The 14,626-nt window shown below is 41.8% G+C and overlaps 1 protein-coding gene across 1 annotated transcript in view; it reads left to right on the forward strand.

Moving 5' to 3' along the window:
- Positions 1-14,626, forward strand: part of cacna1ab (calcium channel, voltage-dependent, P/Q type, alpha 1A subunit, b) — a 99,401-nt gene that overhangs the window by 39,777 nt on the left and 44,998 nt on the right. Inside the window, exons 4-19 of the mRNA XM_026302958.1 lie at positions 2,288-2,379; positions 2,673-2,825; positions 3,541-3,728; positions 5,719-5,822; positions 5,973-6,088; positions 6,178-6,222; positions 6,692-6,784; positions 6,991-7,188; positions 8,873-8,985; positions 9,595-9,707; positions 9,966-10,097; positions 10,195-10,267; positions 11,131-11,251; positions 11,554-11,621; positions 11,939-12,045; positions 13,375-13,528. Coding sequence (XP_026158743.1) covers positions 2,288-2,379; positions 2,673-2,825; positions 3,541-3,728; positions 5,719-5,822; positions 5,973-6,088; positions 6,178-6,222; positions 6,692-6,784; positions 6,991-7,188; positions 8,873-8,985; positions 9,595-9,707; positions 9,966-10,097; positions 10,195-10,267; positions 11,131-11,251; positions 11,554-11,621; positions 11,939-12,045; positions 13,375-13,528 — 1,870 coding nt within the window. The remainder of the gene's footprint in view (positions 1-2,287; positions 2,380-2,672; positions 2,826-3,540; positions 3,729-5,718; positions 5,823-5,972; positions 6,089-6,177; positions 6,223-6,691; positions 6,785-6,990; positions 7,189-8,872; positions 8,986-9,594; positions 9,708-9,965; positions 10,098-10,194; positions 10,268-11,130; positions 11,252-11,553; positions 11,622-11,938; positions 12,046-13,374; positions 13,529-14,626) is intronic.

Here is a 14,626-nt window from a genome sequence, read left to right on the forward strand (position 1 = left end):
CATAAAGGCAGGAAAGGTCTGAAATTAGAGTCAGGATATCAAACCTTCTCATCCATGCACAAACAGGGTACGACAAAACAAAAATCATAAACCATGTTTCAAATCAAGTCATAAATATAATGCAAAGAGCAGCAAGATTCAGATTACATATGAAAAGAAGTTAAACTACAGTATCTCACATGCAGATTCAGAGAGCACACTCAGGTAAACAGAGACCCTCTCATCTGTTTGTGTTCACTGTTAGAGCCTTTCTGGTCCTCAGAAAAAGAAAATGTTTTGCTTATTTTGCTGAGGTCCAGTGTTTTCAGGTCTGCAGCCTGGCCTTTAAAAAGCCACTGAAGAAATGAGCGGCTTGGCTGCTGGTACAGTGTCTCTTAATAAATGTCCTCTTACTGGAATTAGCAACAATCTAGGATAGAGCAGGGACGGGAGAGAACAGGAAGACAGAAGAAGGGAGGCAGAGATACTAAATTTCAAACTTCAACTCAGTTCATATTTGCTTTCATGCCTCTCACCCTTCTTCCATTTTTTGTCCTCCTTCCTTTAGCTGTTTTTAGAGTTTGAAGTGGTCAGATGACATTTCTTCATGTCCCCTTACTTTTAAAGGTTCAAATCCACTGTTCATATGGCTCTCTCAGGAATATTTGATTTAATAAGAGACAGCTTCTCCAAGTCTTTTGGCACAAAAGGCATTCTGGGAAGAATCCTAGAAGTGAAGTTTTCCTGGCATCTAAGACACCCATTGTGCTGTATCGACTGAGGTCCTATGAGCTCTTGCAGTCTGCTGCCTTGAGAAATCAAGCACTAAATGTATGCAGATTGCAAGCACAAACCTAATAGAAGCCATAGCCCAAATTCGCCTTGTATCTTCATGGTTACACAAAAGTGCTTTAGCACTGCTCACACAAATACCCACAAGCACACAGATGACTACGGGGGGGGGGGGCTCACATGATCATCATGGGCCGGTGGCAGGGAGTTCATTCTCATTAGTGAAACATGCCAAGATCAGTGAGAGGAAATCATCTCATTTCACAAATCACAGCTCGTTTGTTGCAGATTTGGTGACTGGCTCCTGGCCGTCTGTCCTTGGTCTGTGTCTATGCACACACACCGTACTGGAAGGTTTATGCGTCTAAAAACACTTTCACAATACACCGTCCTTTGTTGGGGTAAATATATTTTAGTGCATAAATTAATTGAACACATGAAAGTTCATAATATCAAACTTATATAAATCACATCAAGAGTCAATGAAGTGAAGCTGTAATAGAGAAGCTTGTTCTGTCACTAGTAACCAAACCCTTATTAATCTTTTCTGCACATCAAGGCCAAACAAATACAAATGCATCCATATCACATAAACTTCCGTCTGCGTCTCTCTTATCTTATAAACTTATCTCTGCATCCAGTTGAAGTCACAATTATATAATTCCTTTGTATCTGAATTACTGAAATATGTAGTGTTATGTATTATCATCAGCGTTTTTTATTTTCTAAAGCTCCCTGACGAATGGTCGGAGTCGGCATCCTGTTCTCCTCCCCTCTCCACCCCCAACCCTCCTCTCTCATCTACTCCTCAGAGCATTCCCTCTCTACGCCCCCACACTCGCCCTCCCCTTTCTGCTGGACAGACCCTGCCGTCCGCCCACACATGAGACAGAACATGGAATTTTCCAACCTGTCGCCTGCAGACTTTACACCAGCAGGCGTAAAGTCTGCACACACACACACACTATAGACAAACACAGAGCCATCACATCCTGAGGTGTGTCCCTAAAGCTCAGTCGTGCCTGTAGCTGTAGTGGCGAGAGTCAGTTATTAGTAACTAAATCATTCCTGCTGTAATAGTTCATTTTAAACCTGGTTACCGTAACCACATTTCAGTTTTTCAATTAAGGAACAAATATAAATCCTGTAGATGTTCACATTATTTAGGAATTTAACAAAACAATCTCCGCTAAGATCCCCTTTCTGGCTTGTTGACCACATCACCTGGTCGCCATCAGCAGATTGATTTTCTTTAATTGCCATGAATCTATAGCTGATTGGATTCTGACATATGCAGTGTGTTTTAATTCCCTTCATTATTATTATCATGTTTTTATTTCTGTGTAACTTGTTTCTTTTTGAGTGTGACTCTAAAAACGGTTCAACCACGGCCAGTGGTTTTGGTGTGGACATATTACTCTCAAACAACACAAGGTGTGACGAGCACATACCTTTAAGGTATTACTTGTCAAACTGATGGCGCCATGTTTTTCCTTTCTGTCTCTGCCTCTTGCAGTATTTTGTCATCAGTGGGGTCTCAGCTTGACCTGAGGACACTACGAGCGGTGAGAGTGCTGCGACCGCTCAAACTGGTGTCTGGGATTCCCAGTAAGTGCTGATTATAAATAACTACAGTTGCTTCCATACACATACGCTACTACCAGATACAACATTTAACCTTTTTTTTCATCTTTGAATACAATTAATATAGAAAGTGCCCCCTTGAAACCATTTTGACAAACCCATTTAATTACAACAAGCTGAAAACTGGTGACAAATGTGCACTTTGGCTACAGCAACACTGGCTGTCAGCTACCAACCATCATCTAATGCTGGAGTGCACTAAATGAATCTATTTAAAGATCGTCCTGTGAACCTTTGTTTTGCACCGTGTCCTCCAGGCCTGCAGGTGGTGCTTAAGTCCATTATGAAGGCTATGATTCCCCTGCTGCAGATTGGCCTGCTGTTGTTTGTGGCCATCCTCATGTTTGCCATCATTGGCCTGGAGTTCTACATGGGAAAGTTCCACACCACCTGCTATGATGAATTCACAGGTAAGTGACTTATCTATTGCAATATGCCTTTGTTTAAAGTAACTTGGAGCTGTCACAACACATTAATGATGGCTTTGCCTCATTGTGATGTAATTATTGACATGAATCAATCAAACCTGTTGTGGAAGTAACAGTCTGTCATGTCTTACTCATCTGTCTGTAAAGAATATTGGTCAACAATGGGTTTAGTGACTGGGCAACAGAGCCATTGTTAGTATTATTAATGCATGTGCTGTTCCTGCTACTGTATGTCAAGATGTCAGCTGTGTAAACAACCTGCTTGGATAATACCAGGGCTCTGGAACCGATTCGTTTTAAAGCCATGAGTTGAATTTGTGTTTGATTAGTCAAATGTGGGCAGCACAGTGGTTAGTACTGTCGCCTCACAGCATCAAGAGCCCAGGTTCACAACCCGTCAAGGTTTCCTCCAGGTACTCTGGTTTCCTCCCACAGTCCAAAAACATGTATGTCAGGTTGATTGGTGACTCTAAATTGCCCATAGGAGTGAGTGTGAGTGTGTGAGGTTGTTTGTCTCTATGTGGCCCTGTGATGGACTGGGGACCTGTCCAGGGTGGACCCCTGCCTTTCACCCAGAGAGAGCTGGGATAGGCTCCAGCTGGTCCCTGGGACCCTGGTTAGGACTGAGGGGGTATAGATGATGGATGGAAGGAAGGCAGGAAGGCAGGAAGGCTAACATTTCTGATTCTCTGATCAGGAGAGACTGTGGATGAATTGCCGTGTGGCACACAGTTGCCGTCCAGGTTGTGTCCTAATGGCACGGTGTGTAGGGGCGGCTGGCTTGGACCCAACTATGGCATCACCCAGTTCGACAACATCCTGTTTGCCGTGCTCACCGTCTTCCAGTGCATCACCATGGAGGGATGGACAGACATGCTGTACTATGTAAGTTAACCTTCCAGCTGAACCAAACCTCGGTTTGAACATAGAATATCACATAGTTTAGTTTACAGCATTAAGGAGTTTCAGACATCACCCTGACCTGGAATGTCAGGAAATATACTTTTCTTGGCAGATAGCTAGGTCAGTTTGAAGCTAAACATTCTTGAGTTTTGCTCAGTGGTTTATAACACTGAGAAAGAATTTCAGAACTGACATTTGGCACAGTACCACATTTATTCCTCTCTCTTGACAGTTAGAACAAGTAGAACAATACAGTTACACTAAGGGAAAGACGTACCCGTCACACTTGTCGCTGTGGGAGTTTTTTAGTGAGTAGCTAGACTGTCTCTAGTAATTTATGTGACTTTGTGCCAAGCAGAACTTCTTCACTGACGTGCACCTATAGTGGGTAAAGACAAATTTTCCTGGTCACAGCTGCATCATTTTTTTTTGTTTTGTCAGGTTTTTGACAAATCACCATGGAGCTTGGAGGCAAATTTTGCCTTATGTACATAAAGTTAAGGTTATCAGTCTTCAGTCCCTCATTTTTCTCACCTGCTACCCAGACGTGTGTTTGAGTGGCAGTTTGCTTAAATCCTACAGAACCTCACTTCACACTTCAGGAAGGTCTTAGCCTTTTATGCCCTCAGATTTATTGCATGTAGTGTACAGTGTTAGACTGACTGTTGTAGTGGGTTCCCAGATAATGTTGTGTCTTTGGAAAAACTGAGCCAGCTTTCTCTGTACGACCCAGCACTTTCAGCCCGGGCTCTCTGCGTGCAGGCTTCACTAAAATAAATGAGCAGGCAGTTTTTCCTATGTAGTGTTATTTTTAGTCTGAGTACATCTTTATACACAGTTGCTATCTACTTTAAAAGAAGTCAAACATATCTTGAAAATTGGTTCTTAGTTATGCTAGCCTTGCAGAGAGAGAGTCTTGTCATACCTCTCACGGCTGAATACATTATCAGAGTTCAAATCCCTCCCTGCAACCTTCTCTCTGTTCTCTGTGGTGTGCGTTAGTTTTGTAGTCTATGTGTTTTAGCACATTAAAGGAGTTGAGTGGGGGGTTGGTGAGCGGCTTGAATTTCATTCAGCTAAATGAGGCATAAACTAGTTTGAGATTTGATTCAAAACACCCTATTCGTCCAAAGGCTATTTTCCATCTCGTCTCTTTTTTCAGTTTAACTTCCTTTGTCTGTCTTCTCATCGGTCGTTTTCCTGCTGTCGGAATCGCTCTCCTTCTCTCTCTGCCTCCTCCTCTTCCTCTCTCTATTCTGGTCCGTCTTGCTCTATATTTAACATCTTTTCTGATGGATGGAGGCTGACTTCCACACTTACACAGGCAGTCAGGAGGAAACCAATGAAAGTTTAATAGAGAACAGGCTGCTTGCACTGTACCAAGCAGTATAAACCCTAAGACATGCACACAGCACTCCAGGACCAGATAATAATCAGCTGATAGTTCCATTAAAGCCCTGCACAGGTCACAGAAACACGATTTTCTCCACTAACCTGATTTTCTCTGATTGTCAGCTGAATTTGTTAAGTGAAAGGAAGAAGAGACACAGTTCCAGACAGTTTTGCTGCTGTCAGTGTGCTCACCAGACACCTCCGTGCATAACGCAGCACTTGACTCATGTCTTCATGTTGTTGTTTCTGTTTTTACTGCTACTAGTGCTACACCGCACTTTTGTGTCATGCACACACAAGACTGGTGGATTTTTGTAGTGATCGAGCAAACATGGATGTAAACAATGCAAGATATTTTTTAAACTTTGCAAATGTTTATGAGGACAGAAATGCCTTCAACATGTGCGTTACACCTCATATTGTGTTTTGGTGCAAAACAGTGAATGTGAAAAAAACTTTCTGTTTGTAAGACACCTTTAATTTGAAAGTTTTTTTTAATTTGAAAAGCTAAATTGTTTCATACATCAATTGGTGAGTTATAATATTTGTCTGTGTGTTTTCCTCTGCCTTACTCGTGCAGAGTAACGATGTGGAGGGCAGTGCCTGGAACTGGATGTACTACATTCCCCTCATCATCATCGGCTCCTTCTTCATGCTCAACCTGGTGCTGGGTGTACTCTCAGGGTAGGTTCCTGTGTTGTCTGTGGACACTTGCTAACATTTCTACATGGTTTATATTTGCTCTTCTTACTTTTTGAAAATCCTATGCGACATATTTATGGTTTCTATAACAAGAAAAATCCAATAGTGGAAAAATGAAAAATGTGCCCACAGTGAATTTGCCAAAGAGAGAGAGCGAGTGGAGAACAGGAGCGAGTTCCTCAAGCTGAGGCGTCAGCAGCAGATTGAGAGAGAGCTCAATGGATACCTGGAGTGGATCTGCAAAGCAGGTCAGAGCAGACTGTCAAACACTCAGTGCAGACAACCAGATGAATTATGACACAATGTGTTAACATCCTATTTTGTTTCATTTATACAGAGGAGGTGATTCTGGCTGAAGAAGACGCCACAGGGAACTTTGATGGTGCTGATCTTCTTTTATTTTGTGTTTGTGTGTAAATGAGGCAGAGAACAAGAGATGGACTAATAATTCACAGTGACAGCTGTTGTCCTGAGAAGACATTAGATTTATCTGAAATATACACTAAAGCATGTCTTTTCTTCTACGTTTGTACTTTGACACTGCACCCAAATACCAAACCAGAAGTGCAGTATAAAAATCCCGTATAGGAGTCGTCATACAACGATGTGTGTCTAATAGTTTGATAACACATTGTTTGTGGGCTGGTTTGGTACATGTTACAGCAATGTGTTTATCTAACAATGCTAAGTATCCTCAGAAATGCTCAGTTATATATATATATATAAATGTGGAGATTAGCACAATACACCTGCAAGTGACAGACTGTGGGAAGGGTGAAATGGCGGCGTCTGAGCGAGAGAGACATAAACACAGGAACTTTTTTTTTTTTTTTTCCCCCCACTAATGCCAGGTTCGAGGCGAAGGCCAACCATCAAAACCAAAAATAACAAGACAGAGCTGCTGAACCCTGAGGAAGGAGAGGACAACATGGGTGATGCAGTAGGTGAGAAAAACAGAGGGCTGAGTGGAAACAGCTTTTTGGTTTGTTTATTTTGTAACACAACACACCAGTTCTTTTCATTCCTGGTTGGTTTGGTTCATCTAGTCACAACTGAATATATCAAATCTAAAGTCCATTAGAAGGCTGCATTTTGTTGGTGCCAGTTATTTCATTTAAAAACACTCCAGTCTGCCTCTCCGTCCCCCCAGGTTTTGCCCGCTCCAGCATAAAGAGCGGAAAGGACGGCTCCACTTACAGCAAGAAGGAGCGACGGATGCGATTCTTCATCCGCAAGATAGTGAAGTCGCAGGCTTTTTACTGGACGGTGCTCTGCCTGGTCGGCCTCAACACCATCTGTGTGGCAGTGGTGCACTACGACCAGCCTGAGCTCCTCTCCGATTTCCTCTGTAAGTCAATATACTGTGCACACGACACGCCTCAAAATACACAGTAACATCTCAACACTAACGTGCTGACTGACTGTGAGCTATATAAACACACGTAATACACACTGCACCATACACACCGACAACAGCAGCGTTTATCAGGAACCTTCTGGGACTTTAGCTACATCTTGACTGAAGGAACCTGGATCCAGTTTTCATTCTGGGTTGCAACAACATGAATATTTTTCATACTATAATAAAGCAGTTTGTCAACTTGGGATGGCAGTTTAAATAAATACTTAAATCATGAAGACAGCTCCCAAACTATTCTAGAAAGTGAGACAGAAATCAAACTAACTTTATTTTCTTATCTTAACACATATGATCGAAGTCCAAATGTAACTCTGCATGTTACATGTCAGGTTCACCTGCCATCACTGATTTCCATGTGAATTTGATAACAACATACAGGTTTCCCAGAGTAGTGTACATCCATGATGAAGATATTTATCGTTTATTTTAGTTTATTAAGTCCAAGTGTTGGTGCAGTAGGAGGTTTTCTAGCACTCACCTTGCTGAAATACAGTATTATAGTCAGATGACGAACTGCAGCAGTCAGACTCTTTATGATTTATAGTCTATTAGCTCTCTGCTTAATATTTCTTTGGTACCGACCATGTGTCAAATGCAAGACATCGCACCCTGGTTTGATTTTAAATGCAGGACATATCAAATTCAACACCAACATCTGAGACCACGTTTGTCATACTTCACTTTTAGAATCAAACACCACTGCTCTTCATGTACACCTCACCCAAACCTGAATCATCTTTTTACACTTCACCTCCTACATATGCAAAACAAAGCATTTCCAATTTTAATATGAGTCCAACAGCATCTAGTCCCTCGACAACTTCTGGAACATACTGCACTTGCTTTTACATTAGTCCTGCTTCCTTTTCTTATACAGTTGTTGGTGGCAGGATTAACGTGATGCGTTGAAGTACTCGGTAAAAGACACATCAATATCATGCCTGCTGTATGTGACATGCAGTGTGAGCATAGTTTACTTAATAAGCACAGAAAGCCTGAGAGAGGAGCTACTCTGTCCTATCATTACATCTTCTGCCTGCTGAGTTTCCATAAGCCCGCGTTATTTCAGTCTTTACGTTAGTTCTAGATGCAGACTTGCTGCTGATGACATGACCAGACACACACACACACACACACACACACACACACACACACACACACACACACACACAGACCCACTGAGACCTCAATAGTCGGCTCGTTGTCCCTGGCTGGTGTCCAGTGTCATTAGCATATGAAGCTGTAGCTGCTGATGGAGTTCATTCATCAATGGACTGTCATACGCTGCTGGCCTCTGACCACTACCGACTTCCACTCGTTTAACTCTCATTTTCTTTTGCCTTCCTTCTCCTTTGTTTTCCCTCCCCTCCTCCCTCACTTTATTTTTTTTTATCTGATTTTGTTTTTCTCCACCTCTCTTTCACTTTGACCTGACATTCTTTTATCTTCACATTCATCTCCCCACATTTATTCCTCTCACTGTTCCTGTCCCTTTATTCTCCACCCCTCCCTTCTTCTCAAATCCCACCCTTTTGCAATCCTCCTTGCCTTCATTTCCCATGATCCTCCCTAACACCTTTTCTTCCTTTCTCTTTCTCCTTGTTCTCTCCAGTCTATGCAGAGTTCATCTTCCTCGGTTTGTTCATGTCTGAGATGCTCATCAAGATGTACGGTCTGGGCATCCAGCCCTACTTTCACTCCTCATTCAACTGCTTCGACTGTGTGGTGAGTAAACACACACACACACACTGGCATGTTACTTAATATCACCTGCTTACAAATTTTCGATTTGTTTTTATTGACTTTTATTGACGATTTTTCATCTGTGATAAAAAGGAAAGAGGTTTAGTTAGTTTTAGTACTTCATATATTAAATAAGAAGTTATATTAAGATGTTTTTTTTGGCTTGGATTCTAGTTAGAGCAATTCTACTTTACATTGTATGTAGATTTTATAAAAACCCTAATAAAACCCCTTTTTTTTTCAGAAGGCCAAGACAGCTTCTTTCTACTTCACATTTTCAGAGAAACACGAAAACCTCACTGTTAATAAATGAGTTGACTGCTTGACAGCTACACCTCATCTGCACAGTGTGGATCTGTTCAGTGACAGATCAAATTAAATTTTAATTGTGTAATTTTTCTGTTTTTAGAATTTGAAATCTTTACCTAGCTGTGTCTCTATCAGAATACACACAGTGACAGGTGGTAACTGAACACATGTACCAGATGTTTTGGATTAGTGAAGTAAATATCTGTGTGTGTGTGTGTGTGTGTGTGTGTGTGTGTGTGTGTGTGTGTGTGTGTGTGTACGTGCACGTGCACGTGCATGCAGGTAATCGTGGGCAGTATCTTCGAGGTGGTGTGGGCTACCATCAAACCAGGCACGTCCTTTGGGATCAGCGTGTTACGAGCTCTGCGACTGCTCCGCATCTTCAAAGTCACCAAGTAAATGGCGTCTCAAACACACACACACACTTACATATGCATGCATTTCCATCAGTTCACCCATGGACACACAAGGGTGTATTATGAGGGTCATGATGACAGATGGAAATTATGGTTCTGATATGAAATGAGATATTGGTGTTTTATTTTGAAAATCTTGGTTTGGACAGCCATTTTTCCTATCCTCCTCTTGCCTGTCATGATCTTTCCTCCTCTTGCCCTTCGCTCATCAAACTTCTTCCTCCTCCTGCTCTTCAGATACTGGGCTCCTCTTCGCAACCTAGTGGTTTCTCTCCTAAACTCCATGAAGTCCATCGTCAGTCTGCTGTTCCTCCTCTTCCTCTTCATCGTGGTCTTTGCCTTGCTGGGGATGCAGTTGTTTGGAGGACAGTCAGTATCAGCACTTAGAAGCTGATTTCCAAGTATTGACGTTTGGTGTCTGTCTCATCTTTCTCTAATTTCACTTTTTTTCTTTGCTTCTTCTCAGGTTCAACTTTGAAAACGGGACACCACCTACTAACTTTGACACATTCGCAGCAGCCATCATGACGGTGTTTCAGGTGAGAGAGGCACGCTAACAAACGTGTGATGGGTCCACATGAAGATTTGTTATGACAGCAGATATTCGTTTGTCATTTATGTGCTGACTTTACCTTCTTTGCTGACCACAGACTTAGCAGAAATGTGCTAAATGCTGAACCATCCCTGTGTTGAAATGCCTGTTTACTGAAACACTAGTTTAAAGGTTGGTTTGGTTTTAGTGGAGTATGTTTTATGCAGAAATCAATTTGTCACTTTCTTCAAATCGTTGTGTGAATAAAACATCGTGCAGCGACTGTATCGCTGAAAGATTTGTCCTTTCCCAAATGACATACTAATGAGTCGCTGTATTTTCCAAAATGACTGTAAGCACACACACACACACATTTTCACATTAGCTGAAGCTCTTGTTGGGGGTGCATTTAATGAAGTCCATTGTTGTCTTGTCATCAGTTTGTCAGATGTTCAGTTCTGACTGCACTCTGCATGTTTCTGTGTTCTCTGTCCTTGGACAGGGGAGACAGCTTTTGTTAAGAGCCATTTATGTTGCATTGTTGTGTCTGAGTGACTCAGACACCAGCTGTGTGTGTCTAGTTTCTCTGTGTATTAAATCATATTGTGTATGCCACATCTTTTACATGCATGTGCAATACAACTGTTGCATGCGCCCACCAGTTTAACCACAAAATTTTAGATATTAAAACTTGGATGTGTGTGTCATATTTTCTTCATGGGTTTAGTACGGCCTGCTTTCTCTGGTTTCCTAGATAAATAAGAACGCATTTCTTGTCACTTTCCTTTTCAAAAGAAACCCTATATTTACCACATCAGTTACATCAGTTAAAGTCACTAATCCTGTGATGGTTTCTCCTCCTCTCTGCAGATCCTGACAGGAGAGGACTGGAACATGGTGATGTACGATGGAATTCAGTCCCAGGGAGGTGTGAACGACAAAGGGATGGTCTTCTCTATCTTCTTCATTGTCCTAACACTCTTCGGCAACTGTATCTTGCCTACATGCTTACTTGTGCTTAAACTCAGTGTTTTCTCAGTTATTTTTTTTATATGCATGAGTCTACAGACACAGCAATGGAGATGGTCGGGCTCTTCATTATTTTTTAAATCCTTGAAGAATCATTTCCTGTGTTTCCTATGACTTTCCCACATCTACAACCACTCTCTTTTTCTCCTTTGCTTCTTCATCTTTCATTCATTTCTTCTCCAAACCTCCTTCCTTGTTGAAAGAGCATCAAAATTCTCTCTGGCTCTTTGCATCAATATTTCTCCTTAACTTCTGCCACCACAGACACTCTGCTTAATGTCTTCTTGGCTATCGCTGTTGACAATCTGGCTAACGCCCAGGAGCTCACCAAGGTACAGGACAAAACCAGAAAAAATACATTTCCTTATTAAAGAAAGTAAATATATATTGCACCTTCTGAAAGAATCATTTGGGCCAGTTAGTAACAAGAAATGACTTTTTGGTTTGATATGAATGGGCCCTGTTTTTTGTTTTTTGTTTTATTTTGTAAATGCTGCAAAATACATGAGAGTTGATTATGAAGTTGCAGTATTTGATTTAAAAAATGCAAAACAGACTTTTTTTTTGTTCTTCATGGTTGTGTATTATGTAATGTACTAGTAGACTGAAATATAAGCTAAGTGACTGAAATGGTTTTGTTCTCCAACAGGATGAGGAGGAACAAGAGGAGGCAGCCAATCAGAAGACAGCACTGCAGAAAGCTAAAGAGGTGGCAGAAGTCAGCCCACTGTCAGCAGCCAACCTGTCTATTGCTGCGTGAGTAGACACACACACTCACACACACACACCCTCACACACACACTCACCTGGCAAAACAAATGCTTGCACACAAAGTCACCCTGAAATACACATGTACGTGAACACGCTGGTACACACACAGTCTTCTGGACAAAAGTCTTTGATTTTAGAAAAACACAGCTTCTCTCTTCTGACATTTTATGATTGGCAAGCATTCATGTACATGTGATTTACACACTCACACAAAGAAACACACACCATCACACTCTTCCCTCTTCTCGTCCTCTAAAACATGATTAAGTGATTGTTCTGGGAGTGAAAGGAACAGATTCAGGGCTTTGCGAGAAGCGAGAGGCGGTCCGACTGTAAAATCTGCTCTTGGCAGCAGAAACGCTGACAATAGGACACATCAAACGATTCTCTGAAAAAAACCATTGGACTCTTCAGTCGCTTGGCAGTCCAAGCCTTTGACAGGTACATGCAGATTAGAAGCTGGTGGTTTTGACACTTGCCAATTATATACAAACTTGTCAGTCATTTATTGTAATAAGGTGTTGATCGTTTCTGTGACTTATGGAATTTATATAACATCTTATAGTCTGGAAAAATATCTGCTAATCGTCCTTTCAATCACAGAACACAACATAGTAAAGTCAAGATGCAGCACTTCAAAGGTGTTTTACGTTTCGGATGTGTTTTCAGTATGTTCGGCATGTTCTCAATTAAAAGGAGAAAGAATGAAAATGTTCTGGACACTTTGCCTCGAGCTGATGCCATGAAATTAGACAAAAGATTTGGATAGAGGGACCCCGACAGGACCCCCAGTGAAATCTGCTGCAGCATCTGAGTCAAAATAGTTTCCTTGTTTTATGGTTCTTTTTTATAATGGTGGTCTGTGGAGAAAATGCTTCTGAGGCCACAGGGGGTTTTTTGGTGCAGTACCACAGCTGGACAGTGTGAAAGTGTGAAGCCTTCTAGTTTAGCAACACAAACCAAACTAATGGGAGGGACTAAGGCCCAAGGAAAAGCTACAAGTGAGGGACACCTGGATCTTTAAGATCTACCCACTGAGATCTACTCACAGTTAAGGCTTCCTTCATTTACACATTCTGTGCTGCTAATTTCCCTTGGGAATCTTAAGGTTTCATTATAAAAATCTCTAATCCTTCATTTCCCTTTTTCTGTTTTGCCCTCGTTCATCACCCGTCCTCCCATCACCCTCTTATTCATCACCATATCCCTCTTCTCTTGTCCTCAATAAATCTCTATCTCTGCCTCCTCCTGTCACTCCTGCTCTATCAAATACCCAAATACTCTTCTTCCAATCAACACCACCTCCTACTACAGTAAGGAGCAACAGAAGAACCACACCAAGGGCAACAAGTCGGTGTGGGAGCAGAGAACGAGCGAGATCCGCAGACAGAACCTGATGACGAGCCGCGAGGCGCTCTACAACGAGCTAGAGCAGGATGACTGGAAGGTGGGAGGGGAGGGAGAGGAGGTGAGGAACCCCCCCCCCCCAAAAAATGTGACACAGATATACACATATATATGCAGTCTACTCCTGATATATATATGGTGAATATTTGTTGTGAAGTGTGTAGAGTGCTGTAGTTGCTTATTATAATCACTTAAAGGGACATTTTAGCTCTTTGATCTTTGAATAAATCAAAACAACTGAACAATATTCACATAAAAATGAAGTGATTGAATGATTAAAGACATTATCAGCAGACATTAGGCTAAACACAAGGCCCTGAAAACATATGAACATATATCACCATGACGTCACAACCAGGGTCCAATATATTAGGAAACAACTGACCTGATGTTTTTGCCAGTTGTTCTCAGAGAGCTGTATGCAAAGTTAAAGGAAAATCAGCTTTTCTATTAAACTGACTGTTAATACAGCATGAGCATGTTGCCTGCGATGATACCAGCACTTTGACTGTAATTGAGAAACATAAATATTTGTTTGTAGGAGTAATTTAACATAAGCTGCAATCTTCATTGTTTTACTTCTCGCTTCGCTGCAGTGATGTAGAGGCTGTGCTCCAGGGTGTGTCAGTTCACTGTGGCATCACTGCTGCGTGCAGCATCGAGCACAGAGCACAGTTCGGACCACACCCAGTCACATCTATGAGTGGTGCTGGGTAGGAACAGAGAAAGAAGAAGAAGAAACTCACTTGAAAGTGTCAGCTAGTAAGGATGGAGAAGTAACATGCAGTGAAAACACTGGACTAGCACAAGGGCCTGATCTGCTTTTTAACTGCTGTGTATTTTGGGTCATGTTGCACAGATGTTTTGATTCCAGGGTGTAATGTCCCTTTAAGCCATTCAAAGTGTGTTATTATAGCGCTAGCTGCTGCTGTATGGGAAGGCTTGAAGCTGCATGCTTGGAGCTTTGCATTATTAAAGTGGGGCATGCAGAGAAAACCAGAGCTGTGCCCAAACAAGGCAGCAGGCTCAAAACTGAAGTGGGACAAAGTGTAATGTTCAAACAAAAATACTGAATAAAGAAGAAGATCAGGAGTCGACTGGATATAGCTCGGCAAACTGTATATTCACAGCTGGTGCTGTTTTACCATTTCGTGGATTT

This window comes from Mastacembelus armatus, chromosome 1 (genome assembly GCF_900324485.2).
Source record: "Mastacembelus armatus chromosome 1, fMasArm1.2, whole genome shotgun sequence".
Lineage (NCBI taxonomy): Eukaryota > Metazoa > Chordata > Actinopteri > Synbranchiformes > Mastacembelidae > Mastacembelus > Mastacembelus armatus.